Source organism: Meles meles, chromosome 1 (genome assembly GCF_922984935.1).
Source record: "Meles meles chromosome 1, mMelMel3.1 paternal haplotype, whole genome shotgun sequence".
NCBI classification, from domain to species: Eukaryota; Metazoa; Chordata; class Mammalia; order Carnivora; family Mustelidae; genus Meles; species Meles meles.
Window position 1 is genome coordinate 205,493,483 of NC_060066.1, and position 14,444 is coordinate 205,507,926.

Below are 14,444 nucleotides of genomic sequence, written 5' to 3' on the forward strand. Positions count from 1 at the left end.
AACTCACAGTTTTCTCATCTGTAAAATGTATATAACAAATTCTGTTTATGCCACAGCATCGCTGGAAATGTTATCAAGGAAACCACTTGTAAATATATATCTTAAACTGCAGAGTGATGGGGTGTTGAAGGTGTCTGCTCCACAGGTGGTTGTCTCCTGGAGGACAAGCAGGTTCCAGGTCTTAGACATCCATGCACCTTTCCTAACATTTGGTTCAGAGTTGAAATCTATTGAATTCTGTGAAATTAAGTGTCACAAAGATGGAGCAGTAGAGCTTCTTTCCTGTTTAGAAGCCTGGGACAAAAATGAAGCCAGTTTTCCTATTTGGTGATTGTGCACATGACCAATCATGAAGTCTTGACTAACGGTGAATGTCCTTTTCAGGTTGATGGAGGGATCTCTTAGAGTCCCTAGCCTCATGCTTTTAGTGTTTAGGTTTAGGCTGCACATAGGGTTGGGTCATTTCCTACCCATGCTAGTAGTGCCGGTGCAGTAGCTAGCAGGCCCAGACTGGATAAGCAGCCTTGCTTGTTCTATAGTTACATAATTACAGGCCTTATCAAATATGTCCTAGCTTGTAGATGTGAGACACTTGACAGCATAGCTCTTTAAGCATGGGATAAATGCCTCAGGACCTTTCCCTGGAAACAAGTGGAAAACAAAAGAGAATTTAACATCTGAATGTGCAAAGGTTGGAGTTCAGTGAAATTTCTTGAGTGACTCCCAGGCATCATGGAAAATACGAAACAACTGGAAGACCTTGGTCTGGAGAGGATTATACCGCAGTTGGCAGTTGTGCTGGGTGCTGAAGAACTTGCTTGCTGTGTGTTCATGTGAATATTTGACTTGCCCTTGAGTAGGGATTATTAGATATTAACTGGAAATAGATGTCTTGGAATAGTTGTTCATGGAGCCATCAAACCATTTTAGACAGGCGCCTGGGTGGCTCAGTGGGTTAAAGCCTCTGCTTTTGGCTCAGGTCATGATCTCAGGGTCCTGGGATCGAGCCCCACATCGGGCTCCCTGATCAGCAGGGAGCCTCTTCCCCTTCCCTCTCTGCCTGCCTCTCTGCCCACTTGTGATCTCTGTCAAATAAATAAATAAAATCTTAAAAAAAAATTTAGAAAATTTGAAGAGATTTAATAATTAGAATGAACATTCTTAATATTACTTCTTAGCAGACTATTCATACTGTACTGTGAACTCTTAACTTTTGTATTGCACATTCCAGTGGTCTGGATGTTCTAAAAGAAAATGTGCTGTTTGGGTGGAGAACGCTGGTAAAAGGGAAATGACTGCTTGAGCACTGGTATTTGCTTAAATTCTTAATCTTTTCTAAAAGGCCTATTGAACTCGTCAGGTCTCCCCACCCCTACCCATACCAACATGTAGGTGTCTTAAATAAAAATAGACAATAAACAAAAGTTTAGTAGGATGCTTAAAATTTTTGAGTGTATTATTGATGGCTATTTTCTCATTCCATTATATCTGAGTTCTAAACATAGCTGCCTGAATTGACTCCCTTCCTCTCCAAGCTTCGTTGCTAATTAACTGATAGGCATTGAGAATACAGTGTGTGTGAAACTTGTCCTTTCAGGCCTGCTAGGTTTGCAGAGTTTGGGCTGTGCCTTCCTCTTCCAGAAACCTTTGTTCGCTCAAAGAGAAGCAGGAAAATGCCGATTGCCTTATTTTAGTATGGGATTAAAATACATGTGGCAAGGACCTCATGGGGCCCAGCTGTTGGCTGGGGTTTCAATCCAAATAGAGAAGGAGAAGAATGTGGGCTAGCTCTTTGAAAAATAAAGGCACTGTGCTCTTTTGCTATATGAAGGAAACAGCTGCCAAGAATTGGTCTTTGAAGAACGGTGAGATGTAAATGAGCCTTTGACTCTCTTATGGATTTGTCTTATTAAAGATTCTTACAGTGGACACAAATTAAGGTTCAGAAACCATAGGACATTGCTAATTTCTGTTCTGTAAGTATGGGTTACCAGGAGGAAAAGAATGTTCTTTTGTGCCTGGCACCAGGTGGTTCAGTTGAAAATTCCTACCGCGTTTGTTCGAGTGGCTAGTTGAAGACAGATAGGAGAAGACCAAGATACTGAGGTTCAGCTCCGTTCGTGGACATGGAAATGTGGCTCTGGCAGTTACGCATTCTGTCTGAGGTCAGCTAAACTCTGTCCTTTGTTATTTGCAGTTCTTAATAATCTGGAGTATGAGCAGTGGACTTTCATAGGATTTTACTTCTTGGTAGTGGTGGGGAGGTTACTTCTTGATAGAATCTCTGACTCTGCCTAGCCCTAGAGCATAATGATGTAGATTTAGATTAATTATGCAGCTGTACTGAAATTTGACTCATTGAGCGCTCTTAATCTGAATTCTGTGTGCTCTTGCTGGAATGATACTCTTATTTAATGACAACATTGTCAGTTTGCTTAGTGTGCTCAGAAATAACATTTCCATAGCTATTCTCTGGGCCTTCTTTTATTATATATATATATATACACACACACATATATATTTTTTAAGTTTATTATTTTTTGTAATCTCTACACCCAGCGTGGGGCCCAAACTCATGACCCTGCGATCAAGAGTTGTGTGCTTCTCCGACTGAGTCAGCCAGGTGCCCCTCTCTGGGCCTTATTTTAAAGAGTAATGTGAGGGGTGCCTGGGTGGCTCAGTTGGTTAAGCTTCTGCCTTTGGCTCAGGTCATGACCCTGGGGTCCTGGGATCGAGCCCCGTGTTGGGCTCTCTGCTCAGCGGGGAGCCTGCTTCCTCCTCTCTCTCTGCCCCTACCCCCTGGTTGTTCACATGCTTTCTCTCTCTCTCTGTCAAATGAATAAATACAACCTTTAAAGAAAAACAAAAAAAGAGTAATATGACATTAACCAATCTGAAGATAAGAGGCTGGTTATATAAAGATGGCACCTGACAAAGAGTTGCAGAACATGTGAAATTGATTTTGAATGATATGGGCTGTAATTCCACTGTTAGAGGGGCTTCAGAGTTAAACACCAGCTATGCATTTATTGTTTTCTTTCTAGGTGCATGCTATTACGATGCTAATCAGTCTATGTATGTGTTCGGAGGCTGTACCCAGAGCAGCTGCAATGCTGCCTTCAATGACCTCTGGAGACTTGACCTAAATAGCAAAGAGTGGATCCGACCTTTGGCTTCAGGTAAGAAAGAAAACGCGGATCTTTGTTCTCTCACCAGGTAACTCCCTGTGCATGGTAATTCTTTCTGGCTGTTTTGGTGTTGGTCTCTGGTGCTGGGGCCCCAGGTCCTTTGTAACATCTGCTGTGTAAATGCCTAAAGTAATGTGTTTGTATAAGGTCTTTGAAATAAAAAATTTTTAAAAAAGCTTTATCCTGAGTACTGGTGCACTGCCAGGATTGCTGGGCTACTGTGTGAATTCGTTTGTGTGGTTTTCTAAAGTGCTTGCACTGGTGTGATACGCTTTTTGGTATGAAGTTGAAGTCAGAGCAGACACACAGCATCGTGAGAACTACAGCTGACTGACAGAAGCTGTTGTCCCAGGGCTGAGAGCTCTGAATGAGTATCTTTTGTTGTCGCCAGCTCAGATATTTGGGGAGTGTATGGAACATGCCTCTGCTGGTTTCTCTCAACAACCCAGGAGTGTGGGAAGATTCTTGAGTAGGTACATTCCTGCACAGCCCTACTGTGCCACAGTTCTAGCAAAAAGCAGTTGTTTTCTCCTTTTTGACCTCACCTTTCTTGAGACGGGTGGGGGATTTGTTTTTGCACACTTGAGGCAGGACAGTTTGAAAAGGCATATCCACAAGATGGAGGGAGCTGGGGTGATGGAGAAATAGAGTCCACTGAGCATCAAGCACACTACAAGGTTTGTTGGCAAGCTTTCCCCAGACACTCATTTGGCTTTTCAAGGTCGGAATTCACTCCAGGACTAAGGAGACTGAGGTTTTCCTTGAGCAGATTCTTTACTTATTTAGGTCTTGATTTACTGCTTTGATTGGGAAGTGACTTGGTGTAGTAAAAAGTGCCCTGAGCTAAGAGTGAAGAGACCTGAGTTTCATTTCCTGCCATAACAGCCAGTTCACCATGTATCTGTGTTCGGGCGACCGCATCTCTCTGGATGAATACAGAGTAGGACTAGACGGTTCTATCTTATAGAGGGTTGGGAAGGCTAGTTTATGCTTCCCTTTTTTTCTGTGATGACTACTATGACTGTGTAGGCCAGGGACTTAAAACCTTTTTATGAGATAAGGCTACATTTTGCTCCCCCAAAGCTGTAAGCTCCTGTTCCTTCCCCTGCAGTAGGCAAACATAGGAGGCAGGAGCCTACTGACGGTGGGTATTCACGAGTGGAGCTGGCGTGTGTATAGGTGAAATTCTCTATTAAAATCATTAGAAAGATGACTAGGTGTTAATCTTTTAAAAATTTTGAAAGTTTGTACTATTTTAGGGCCCTCAGAATTGTGTGAGGGTTTCCTTTTCTAGCCCTCTGTCCCCTGTTGCACTTTGTGCAGTATTGATTAATATTTGGAATCACGGATTCAGAAATGTAGCAGAGCTCTTCTGCTCAAGCATTCTGTTGCCACTGTACTTGGTGTCTAGGTCCCATTTCAGAGCAGCTTTGATTATTCTAATCACAGAATACTAATACCATCTTTCTCTGTTTTGTAATCAAGCTTTATGCCTTTGATACTTTGATATGGAGCTCCAGACTGTGGGACCTTCATGGCCTATTGCTAACTGCTGTGCTTAGTATCCCTTATTTCTCCCTGTAAGGCAGACATGGGACTTTTTTTTAAAACCACTAAGGCTGTGTTTTGAAATCCCCAAGGTAGAAGTATCAGAGAAATAACTGACTTTAAAAATACAATGTTAGGGGCGCCTGGGTGGCTCTGTTGGTTGAGCATTCGGCTCAGGTCATGATCTCGGGGTCATGAGATTGAGCCCCATATTAGGCTCCATGCTTAGTGGGGCGTCTCCTTGAGATTCTGTCTCTTCCCCTCTCTCTCCCCCACTCTTGTGCAGTGCATGCGCTCTCTCTCAAATAAAAAATTTCAAAAAAATAAAATACAACGTTCGACTCTTTCCTTTTATAAAACATAGAAACTCCTGAAGGTTTAATTTTCTAACAAAGTATCTCAAAGAATCTCCTGGCCACTTCACTCTAATCTACAATTAAAGCCTAGTTTTAAAGGGGGGAAAACAGCTATTTGAAATGTCTACTTTTTAAACAAACAAACAAGCAATAGTTTTTAAAGAATCCTGTGAGATTTTCCTCCAGGCAGAAATCCCATGGGAAGATTGCCTGAGGAAATGTTTCTGCCTGCTGTCATGAGTTCCAACCAGATTACTTCCTAACTGAAACATCAGTGAGTCTTTCTGAACAAAACACAGTTGTTGATATATGCCTTGGTGTGTCTGACTCACCCATTTTAGTGCACAGGGGGTGGGTAGGTTGGAAGGTGGCTGAAGGGAGGGTGCCTGCCACCCTTTGGTGTCAGCTGTGAAGGCTTCTCACGTGTGAGCATTTGTAAGCAGTGAGTATTCAAAGCAGTAGCCTGAACAGGGTTCAGTCTCGGCTAGTGTAGTGGTGCAGAGAAGAGCATCCCATGAGCAGGAGGGGGCGGTCTCATTTTGGAGCAGAGTCTTTCCAGAGAGTGCTCCTGCATCAGGCATCTTTTTCCTTGTTCATTTGTTGATCCTGCAGATGAGACTGGGGCCTTTTGGTGGTGTCCTAACCCGCTCAGGCTGCCATAGCAACATACTATAGACTAGGGGCATAAACAACACAACTTTATCTCTCATAGTTCCAGAGGCTGGAGTCCAAGTCAGGGTGCTGGTGAGGGCTGTCTTCCTGGCTTTCAGACTGCCTTCTTGCTCTGTCCTCACCTGGCGGGGATAGTGTTCTGGTGCCGCATCTTCTTTATAAGAGCATTAGTCCCAGTATAAAGGCCTCAACCTTTGGGTATTTCCCAAAGGTTCTATCTCCAAAGGCCCCCACACTGGTGTTAAGCTTCAACATACGAATTTTGACAGGATACAGTTCAGGCCGTAGCCATTAGAATTAATGTGACTTGCCCCTGAGTCCTTATTGTTAATTCCTTTTGAAATGATAGAAGTGCTCCATCTCAAGGGAGTGTGGTAGTAACCAGTGTTAGAATGCCAATCACACGGCTGAGTGAGACTTCGGGGGGCGTGGCTGGCTCAGTTGGTAGAACATGTGACTCTTGATCCCAGGGTGGTGAGTTCTAGCCCCTCTGTCTACTTGTGATCTTTCTCTGTCAAATAAATAAATAAAATCTTTAAAAAAAAAAAAAACACAACCAAACAAAAATAAACAAATAGAGGCGCCTGGGTGGCCTAGTCGGTTAATCATCTGCCTTTGGCTCAGGTCATGATCCCAGGGTCCTGGGATCAAGCCCAGTGTCAGGCTCCCTGGCCAGTGGGGAGCTGCTTTTCCCTCTCCTCCCTGCTTTCTTTCTCTCTCTCGCTCTCTCTCTCTCAAATAAACAAATAAAATCTTAAAAAAAAAAAAGAAAAGGAAGGAAGGAAGAAAGAAAGAGCTGAGCGAAACCTACCTATAGCCAGTACTTCTCAGATGTTTCCGTGAAGTACCTCCTCCTCCCTTTACAGCTGTTACTGCAGCCCTCCTCTCATGAAGCTTATATTGTATTAGGGGAGAAACAAAAACAGATAGAAAGTATGAAGAGAGCAGGGAATGAGATAGAATAAGAGGGGAAGAGCTACTTTAAACAGGAGGCAACATTCTTTGCTGATTTGAAGGATAAAGAGTGGAGCGAGTGAGACCAGCATGTGCAAAGACCCCAGGACAGCAAAGAATGGAATGTATTGCAGGACCTGAAAGCAGACCTCTGTGGATGTAGCATGATGAGCAAGGAGTAGAGTGGTGGAGATGGAGTTGAGATGTACACAGGAGCCAATTCATTCATACCCCAAGGTCTGGGAGATTTTGAAATTTTAAACAGAGGAATATTATGATCCAATTTATATCTTAAAGAACACTTTTGCTGCTGTTTAGGAAATAGATTGAGGCCATGAGAACACAACAGAGACCAGCCAGGAGGCCATCACAGTGGTATGAATGAGAGGCGGTGATGACTTGGACTAGAGTCCTAGTAGTAGCGAAAAAGGGTGACAGATGAATTCGAGCTAAAATTTTATGATAGAATCGATAGGACTTCTTGATGGTTTGACTGCGGGAGGGTGAGAGGGTCAGTCAAGGCTGATTTAGGTTTCAGGTTTGGCAGCTAGGTAGACAGTGGGCCTGTTTGTTAAAATGGAAAATAAATGTTTGGAAGAGGGGTGCCTGGGAAGCACAGCAGGTTAGGCCTCTGCCTTTGGCTCAGGTCATGGTCTTAGGGTCCTGGAATCAAGCTCTGCATTGGGCTCTCTGCTCAGCAGGGAGCCTGCTTCCCCCTCTCTCTCTGCCTGCCTCTCTGTCTACTTATCTCTTACTTATCTCTCTCTGTCAAATAAATAAATAAAGTCTTTAAAAATAAAATAAATGTTTGGAAGTTTAAGTTTTGATTTCTTTATACTTTTAAGTGGTGGCATCCCATAATTAGTTGTGAGAATTTGACATTTAAAATAGAGTGTCTGCCTTCCCTTAAATGATGCCATAGCCCTTCCTTTTGTTTGGTTAATTCTACTCTCATCATTCATTTGTTCTGGCAGCAAATATTTATGAATTTCCTACCTTGTGTCTGGTATTGTTTCAGATGCTGGGGATACAGGAATGAATAAAACAGACAAAAATCCAACTCCTAATGGAGATCAAATCCAAATGAGAGAAGACAGATACTTAAAAGGACAAATAGGGGCACCTGGGTGACTCAGTGGGTTAAAGCCTCTGCCTTTGGCTCTGGTCATGAGGCCAGGGTCCTGGGATTGAGCCCCACATTGGGCTCTCTGCTCAGTGGGGAGCCTGCTTCCTCCGCCCGCACCTCCCCCCCGCCTGCCTCTCTGCCTACTTGTGATCTCTGTCTGCCCAAAAATATAAAAATAAAACAAAAGGACAAATACTGTTGTACACCTGGGTGGCTCAGTCGGTTGAGTGTCTGACTTTGGTTCAGGTCATGATCTTGGGATCCTGGGACTGAGCCCTTTGTCAGGCTCTGTGCTCAGCGGGGAGGCTGCTTGTGCCTCTCCCACTGCTACTCCCCCTGCTTATGGTTGCATGCACTCGCTCTCTCTCAAATAAATAAAATCTTTTTAAAAAATAATAAATAGGGATGCCTGGTTGGCTCAGTGGGTTAAAGCCTCTGCCTTCAGTCGTGATCCCAGGGTCCTGGGATCGAGCCCCACATTGGGCTCTCCGCTCGTGGGGAGCCTGCTTCCTTCTCTGTCTCTCTGCCTGCCTCTCTTCCTACCTGTGATCTCTGTCTGTCAAGTAAATAAATAAAATCTTAAAAAGAAAAAAATCCCCAAGCCTGGGTCCCATTTAACTAAATAAATAGATAGATGGATAAATATAAATAAATAAAATAAAAAATAATGAATAAATGACAATGTAATACAGTATGTTAGAACATGATTAAGCTACTGAAGGGAAATGATCGCATGTTAAGGGGGTCAGGGATAGGGAACTACAGCTGGAGTGCCCAGGGTAGACCTCACGGAGGAGGCAACATTAAAACGAAGACTTCAGTGGGTAAAAGAAGTGAAGTGAGTGGATATCTAAGGAAACAACATTACAAACAGAGAGAAGAGCCAATGCAAAGGTCCAGAGGTGGGAGTGTGCTTTCCATAGTCCATGGATAATGAGAAATCAGTGTGGCTAGCGCCGCGTAAAGAAAGGAGACTATCCTAGCAGAAGGAGTTGGGCAAATAATGGAGGGGAATGTGTCATACATATATGGCTTCTTGGCTGTTGTAGGGAGTTTTTCACATTTTTTTGAGTGAAGTGACTGGTCGTTTGGGGTTCTGAGAAGCCTGTGTAAGAAGACAAGTGTGGCAGTGAGGAGGCCAGCTAAGAAGTGGTAGCAATAATCTAGACGAGAAATGATGGTGACATGGACTACGGTGTTGTCAGGAAGTTAAGAACTGAATGGATTGGACACAGCCAACAGGATTTGAATGTGAAGTATGAAAGAGACGTCAAGGATGGCCCTAGTGATTTTTAGCTCGGGCATTTAAAGGAATGGCATTGCCATTAATTGAGGCGGGTAAGACTGTGGGTGGTCAAGGTTGGTAAAGTGCAGGAGTTGTGAGAAATTCAGTTTGAAACATACAACGTTGAAACACACATTTGGACCTCCAAGTGGAGATGTGTCTGGAGTTCTGGGAGATAGCATGGAAGTTATTAGCATATGGATAGATTTAAAACCATGAGGTTGGGTGAGATTGCCAGAGGAGTGAGTGAGGATAGTAGAGGAGGGTAAGTCTGGGACATAGCAGTATTTGGAGATCAACGAGAAGAGGGGAAACAGCAAAAAAACTAGAAAAAGAACACCCGAGGAGGTGAGGAAAAACCAGAAGAACATGGCATCTTAGAAGTCGCCATACTTGGAAGTGTTTTCAGGAGAAAGATAATCAGCTAGGTCCTGCACAGCAAAGAGATCAAGTCATTTGAGGACTTAGAACTGTCCTTAAAGTTAGTATAGAGTATTTTAAAAAAATATTTTATTTATTTATTTGACAGAGATCACAAGTAGGCAGAGGCAGGCAGAGAGAGGAGGAAGCAGGCTCCCTGCCCAGCAGAGAGCCCGATGTGGGGCTTGATAGCCCAATGCAGGGCTCTATCCCAGGATCCTGGGATCATGATCTGAGCTGAAGACAGAGGCTTTAACCCACTGAGCCACCGAGGCGCCCCAGTATAGAGTATTTTCAATGAGAATTGTCCTTAAATTCAATAAAGAGTATTTCTGATGAACGATAAGGATGAAAGCATATTTGGAAAGGTTTCAAGACAATGGGAAGAGAGAAATTGAAGACAGGAAGTATAAACAGTGCATTACAGTTTTTGAAGTTTTGTTATAAAAGAGAGCAGAGAAACAAGATGCTAAGTGGAGGAGAATGTAGAATTGAAAGATTTATTTACTTTTTTAGTTTAATTTTTTTCAGTGTTCCAAAATTCATTGTTTATGCACCACACCCAGTGCTCCGTCCAATACGTGCCCTCCTTAATACCTACCACCAGCCTCACCCAACCCCCCACCTCCCTCCCAAGAGGTTTATTTTTAAGATGACAGATTGTATAGCAAATTCATGCTGATGGGAGTGATCTAGAGGGAGGAATGGGTGTGGATGGAGAGAAAGGATTGTTAGAGCTGTGTCTTCCAGTGGTGAGAAAGGCAGGGGAGTTGATTGTGGGTGGGAGCATTGACCATTTATCCAAAGGAATAGGAAGGGTTACGTGAGTACAGATGCTGGCGGAGGGATAGATGTGGGAACTGGTGGAAGTTATTACTGATTGCTTTATCACTCCGATAAAATGACTGAGGGTGGGACAGAACAGAAGCCTTTGGAAATCCTGGCAGGTGATTATGAATGTACAATTGTCTACATTGTAGTCTTTGCCAGAAGGTTCTAGGAAGTTGAATGTTCCACCTTCTGGTGTTGTATTAAGGGAACACCTTAATTCTTAATCAGCCTGTGTTTGATTCCCAAAGTAACTGCACAGTTCTTGGGATAGGTTCTTCAAAAGACTAAGGTTTAAACTGTTTCTACAATACCCTTTAATCAGACTGGGGCTAATTTTGGCATCTGTTTAATATATAATAACACCATCAGTCACAGCCTCTTTTGGTTACTTCAAATCACAGTAGAGATTTTCAAGCATACATTTTTACACTTAAAATCGGAGGGTTCTGATTTTCAAAACTTCTTAAACATTAGCCAACACCCATTTACAAAATGGGAACAAATTTCGGTATTCGAATTTTCCACCAGTAGGAGAGTTGGTAAATGTTAGGGGAAAATTTAAAGCTCAGACTGTCATGTCTGTTAACTAGTCCTGGAGCACAGTAGATTTTTCTGCTACATTCTCCCCATAGAATCTTCTTGCCCAATAAATGCTTTTGCTTTCATTTTTTTCCCTGTCAGTCACACATGAAGTTTCAAGTGACAGCTTATGGTTTGGGACCTTTGTTTTAGAAAACAGGGCAGAGATACACAACTGAGCCCAAGCCATGTTCTGGTCTTGGCCTTGCCACTCCTGAGCCACTTGCCTCTGAACTTAATCCTTAATCACTTCTGCATTCTTTGGGCCTTGATTTCCTTCTCTGTGAAAAGAAGAGACAGGATCCCTGTTTCTAAAAATCCCATAGCAGGGCACCTGGGTGGCTCAGTGGGTTAAATCCTCTGCCTTCAGCTCAGGTCATGATCTCGGGGTCCTGAGATTGAGCCCCCGCATCGGGCTCTCTGCTCAGCAGGGAGCCTGCTTCCTCCCCACTCTTTCTCTGCCTGCCTCTCTGCCTACTTGTGATCTGTCTGTCAAATAAATAAATAAAACCTTCAAAAAAAAAAAAAGAAAAATTAAAAAAAAATCCCATAGCAGATCACTTTTATCCAAGTCCACTAAAAATAATAAAAATAATATATTGCTCAACCTCGTATCAGACTCACCTTATCTGAAGGAGTTGGGGATAGAGTGGTGGATCTTTTTGAAAAAAACAGAACATGTCCCAGTTGATTCTAAACCTAGCTAAATTTGGAAATCCTGGATCCCTACGGAATCTTGTGGCTTTCTTACTGTGCAGTCTGTGACCTGACTTTGCTATCACAGTCTGTTAGGTGAGTGTGTAATGTGCAGAGCTGTACTCCCTGACCGTTAAGGAAGGATGGGCGCTCTGTGCTCTCGTCACTGCCGCTTTGTAAAAAGGGCTGCCTTTTACCCTGGTTAGTCAGGAGTGGCCTGCTGTCTGAGGAAATGTGTATGGACATTCGTGAGAGGGCTTTGGGGGTGGAGTGTTGGTGTCTCAAATTCTTTAAACATACTATCTAAGCTTCAAACCAACCCAGTTAGGTTGGCACCCTTATCCCCATTTTAAAGATGAGGAAGCTGAAGCTCAGAGAATCACCTAGTAATTTACCTAAGATCACACAGCCAATGAATGATGGAGCAGTGATTGAAACCCAAGATTTAAAAAAAAAAAAAAGAAAGAAAAAGAAACTCAAGATTTTGTCTCTAAAGTCTGTGTTCTTTCTGCTCTGTCATTCTGTGAGTAGTTTCATTTTCTGTATAATTTATTTCATATTATCTGTTTTTTTAAAACTTTTATCTTTTCCAAGATCCTGTCTCAGGATACATTACATTTAATCTTAATGTCTTCTTACATTCCTCGTGGCTATGACAGTTTCTCAGGCTTTCCTTGTTTGATGATTTTCACAGTTTTGAGGAGTACTGTCGGATACTTTGTGGACTGTCATTTGGTTTGGGTTTGTCTGAGGTTTTTCTTATGGTTAGATTAGAAGTACGGGGTTAGGAGGAGGAGGAACACCACAGAAGTAAAGCATCCTTCTCATCATATGCTGTGAAGAGAACATACTATGAACATGTTTTATTGCTTTTGATAATTTGATCACTTGGCTGAGATAGTGTGTCTTAGATTTTTCTATAGTAAAATTTTTCTCCTTTTTTTGCCCTTTCTTTAAAATTATTTTTTCAGGGTGCTGGGTGGCTCAGTTTGTTACATGTCTAACTCTTGATCTCAGCTCAGGTCTTGATCTCAGGGTTGTGAGTTCAGGCCCCTGTTGGACTCCACACTGGGCATGGAACCTACTTTAAAAAAGCTGTTTTTTCTAGTTTATTTTTCTTTCTTTTCCTGTGATTCCCTCTATTTGTAGTTGCCCTTGGTTCTTGATCTTCCTTTGAATTGGGGGGGGGGGGGTGAATAACTAAGCTATCTGGTGTTATGTCTATCATCAGAGTCAGGAAAGGATAATGAGCATAGGGTGTGTCATTTGAAAAAATTTTTCACAGCTTAGGGAGTTTTTATTTTATTTTTTTTAAGATTTTTATTTATTTGACAGATACAGAGAGAGCACAGGTAGACAGAGCGGCAGGCAGAGGGAGAGGGAGAAGCAGGCTCTCTGCTGAGCAGGGAGCCTAATGTGGGGTTCGACCCATGGACCCTGAGATCATGACCTGAGCTGAAGGCAGATGCTTAACTGACTGAGCCACCCAGGCACCCCTTAGGGAGTTTTTAAATATCAGTAAGACTTTTTAAGACTTTTTGGTGGGGAGCAGAATGCTGAAGTCGACATCTATTTTATTATGAACTTGCACATCCAGATCTTTCCAGCTACTTCGAGCCAAAAGCTCTACTGGAAATTTGTTTTATTAGGACTGTTCCCTAAACGAATAATCACATCTTCCAAAATCACTGAGTAATCCAACAGAAAAGCTAGTTTACTTTTGGAGTTGGGCAGCAAAAAAAAAGAGTGTTGGTCATATCAGATGTCTGTGGGAAGGCCACAATATCCTTACAAGCTGGAAAGTTCTGGAACTGTCTAGAAATAACTGTGCAAAGTATCATTGTTTCTCTTACTGTGTAAATGATACCTTAAAAATGATGCAGATCGGGCTCTTGAGTCCACAGATGTTTTGCTGTCCTGTGTCTGGTAGAAAAGCTTAGTCTTAGGTTCTCTGCTGCCCTTTCCTGAGCCTGTGGTAACATGTCCAAGAAATGTCAAAACAAATAAGGGAGTGTGGGACTGATAACCTGGCACCACGTATAACCAAAACAGCTAACCAGAAGAGTCTGTTCTGGAAAAGATCACACAGTCCTTTCCTCAGTTTAGGTCCCAGGTGTCAGTGTTGACATTGAAATAGCTGAATGTGGAATTTTTAAAAATAATAATGTATTTGTGTACTTAATCATAGGCATTAGAGTCTGCTTTTTAACATTGTTTTGCATCTAAACACTTTATACATTATTCTAAATTACCATTATATGCAGGTATGTTCTGAGAATGCCAGCTGTGTGGAGATGGGAGAGGTGGAATCTTATCAACTAATAAATATTGGACCATATAACAAGAGGACACACATGCCTTTCAAATACACTCCAAGCTTCTGCTCTCTGTCCTAGAAACAGGCCATTAAGGGTGGGTGGATGGCTCAGTCAGTTAAGCATCTGCTTTTCTTGGGTCATGATCTTAGGATCATGGGATCGGGTCCCACGTCGGGCTCCCTGCTCAGTGGGGAGTCTGCTTGTCCCTCTCCCTCTGCTTGTGCGCCTCTCTCTCTCTCTCTTAAATAAGTAAATAAAATCTTAAAAAAAAAAACCTCTCGGCTTTCATATTTGTGCACTGTTATCCTGTCTACCTATCATCTTGACAAGCAGTTCTTGGTTGCTTTGGGGTTTCCTGTGCAGTAAAATTCTCAAACCATCTAGTGTTTCTGTTTTTCTCAGGTCTCCACATAACCTCCCCTCCCCCCGGCAGCTCTTGTTGTGTTGTGAGCACAGTAAACTTCATTTTGC

General features: G+C 42.7%; 1 protein-coding gene across 1 annotated transcript in view; it reads left to right on the plus strand.

The window, feature by feature from the left end:
* The window catches only part of FBXO42 (F-box protein 42), a 108,203-nt gene that overhangs the window by 68,162 nt on the left and 25,597 nt on the right, over window positions 1–14,444 (plus strand). The window contains exon 4 of the mRNA XM_046019468.1: window positions 3,045–3,179. Within this exon, the coding sequence (XP_045875424.1) occupies window positions 3,045–3,179 (135 nt within the window). The remainder of the gene's footprint in view (window positions 1–3,044; window positions 3,180–14,444) is intronic.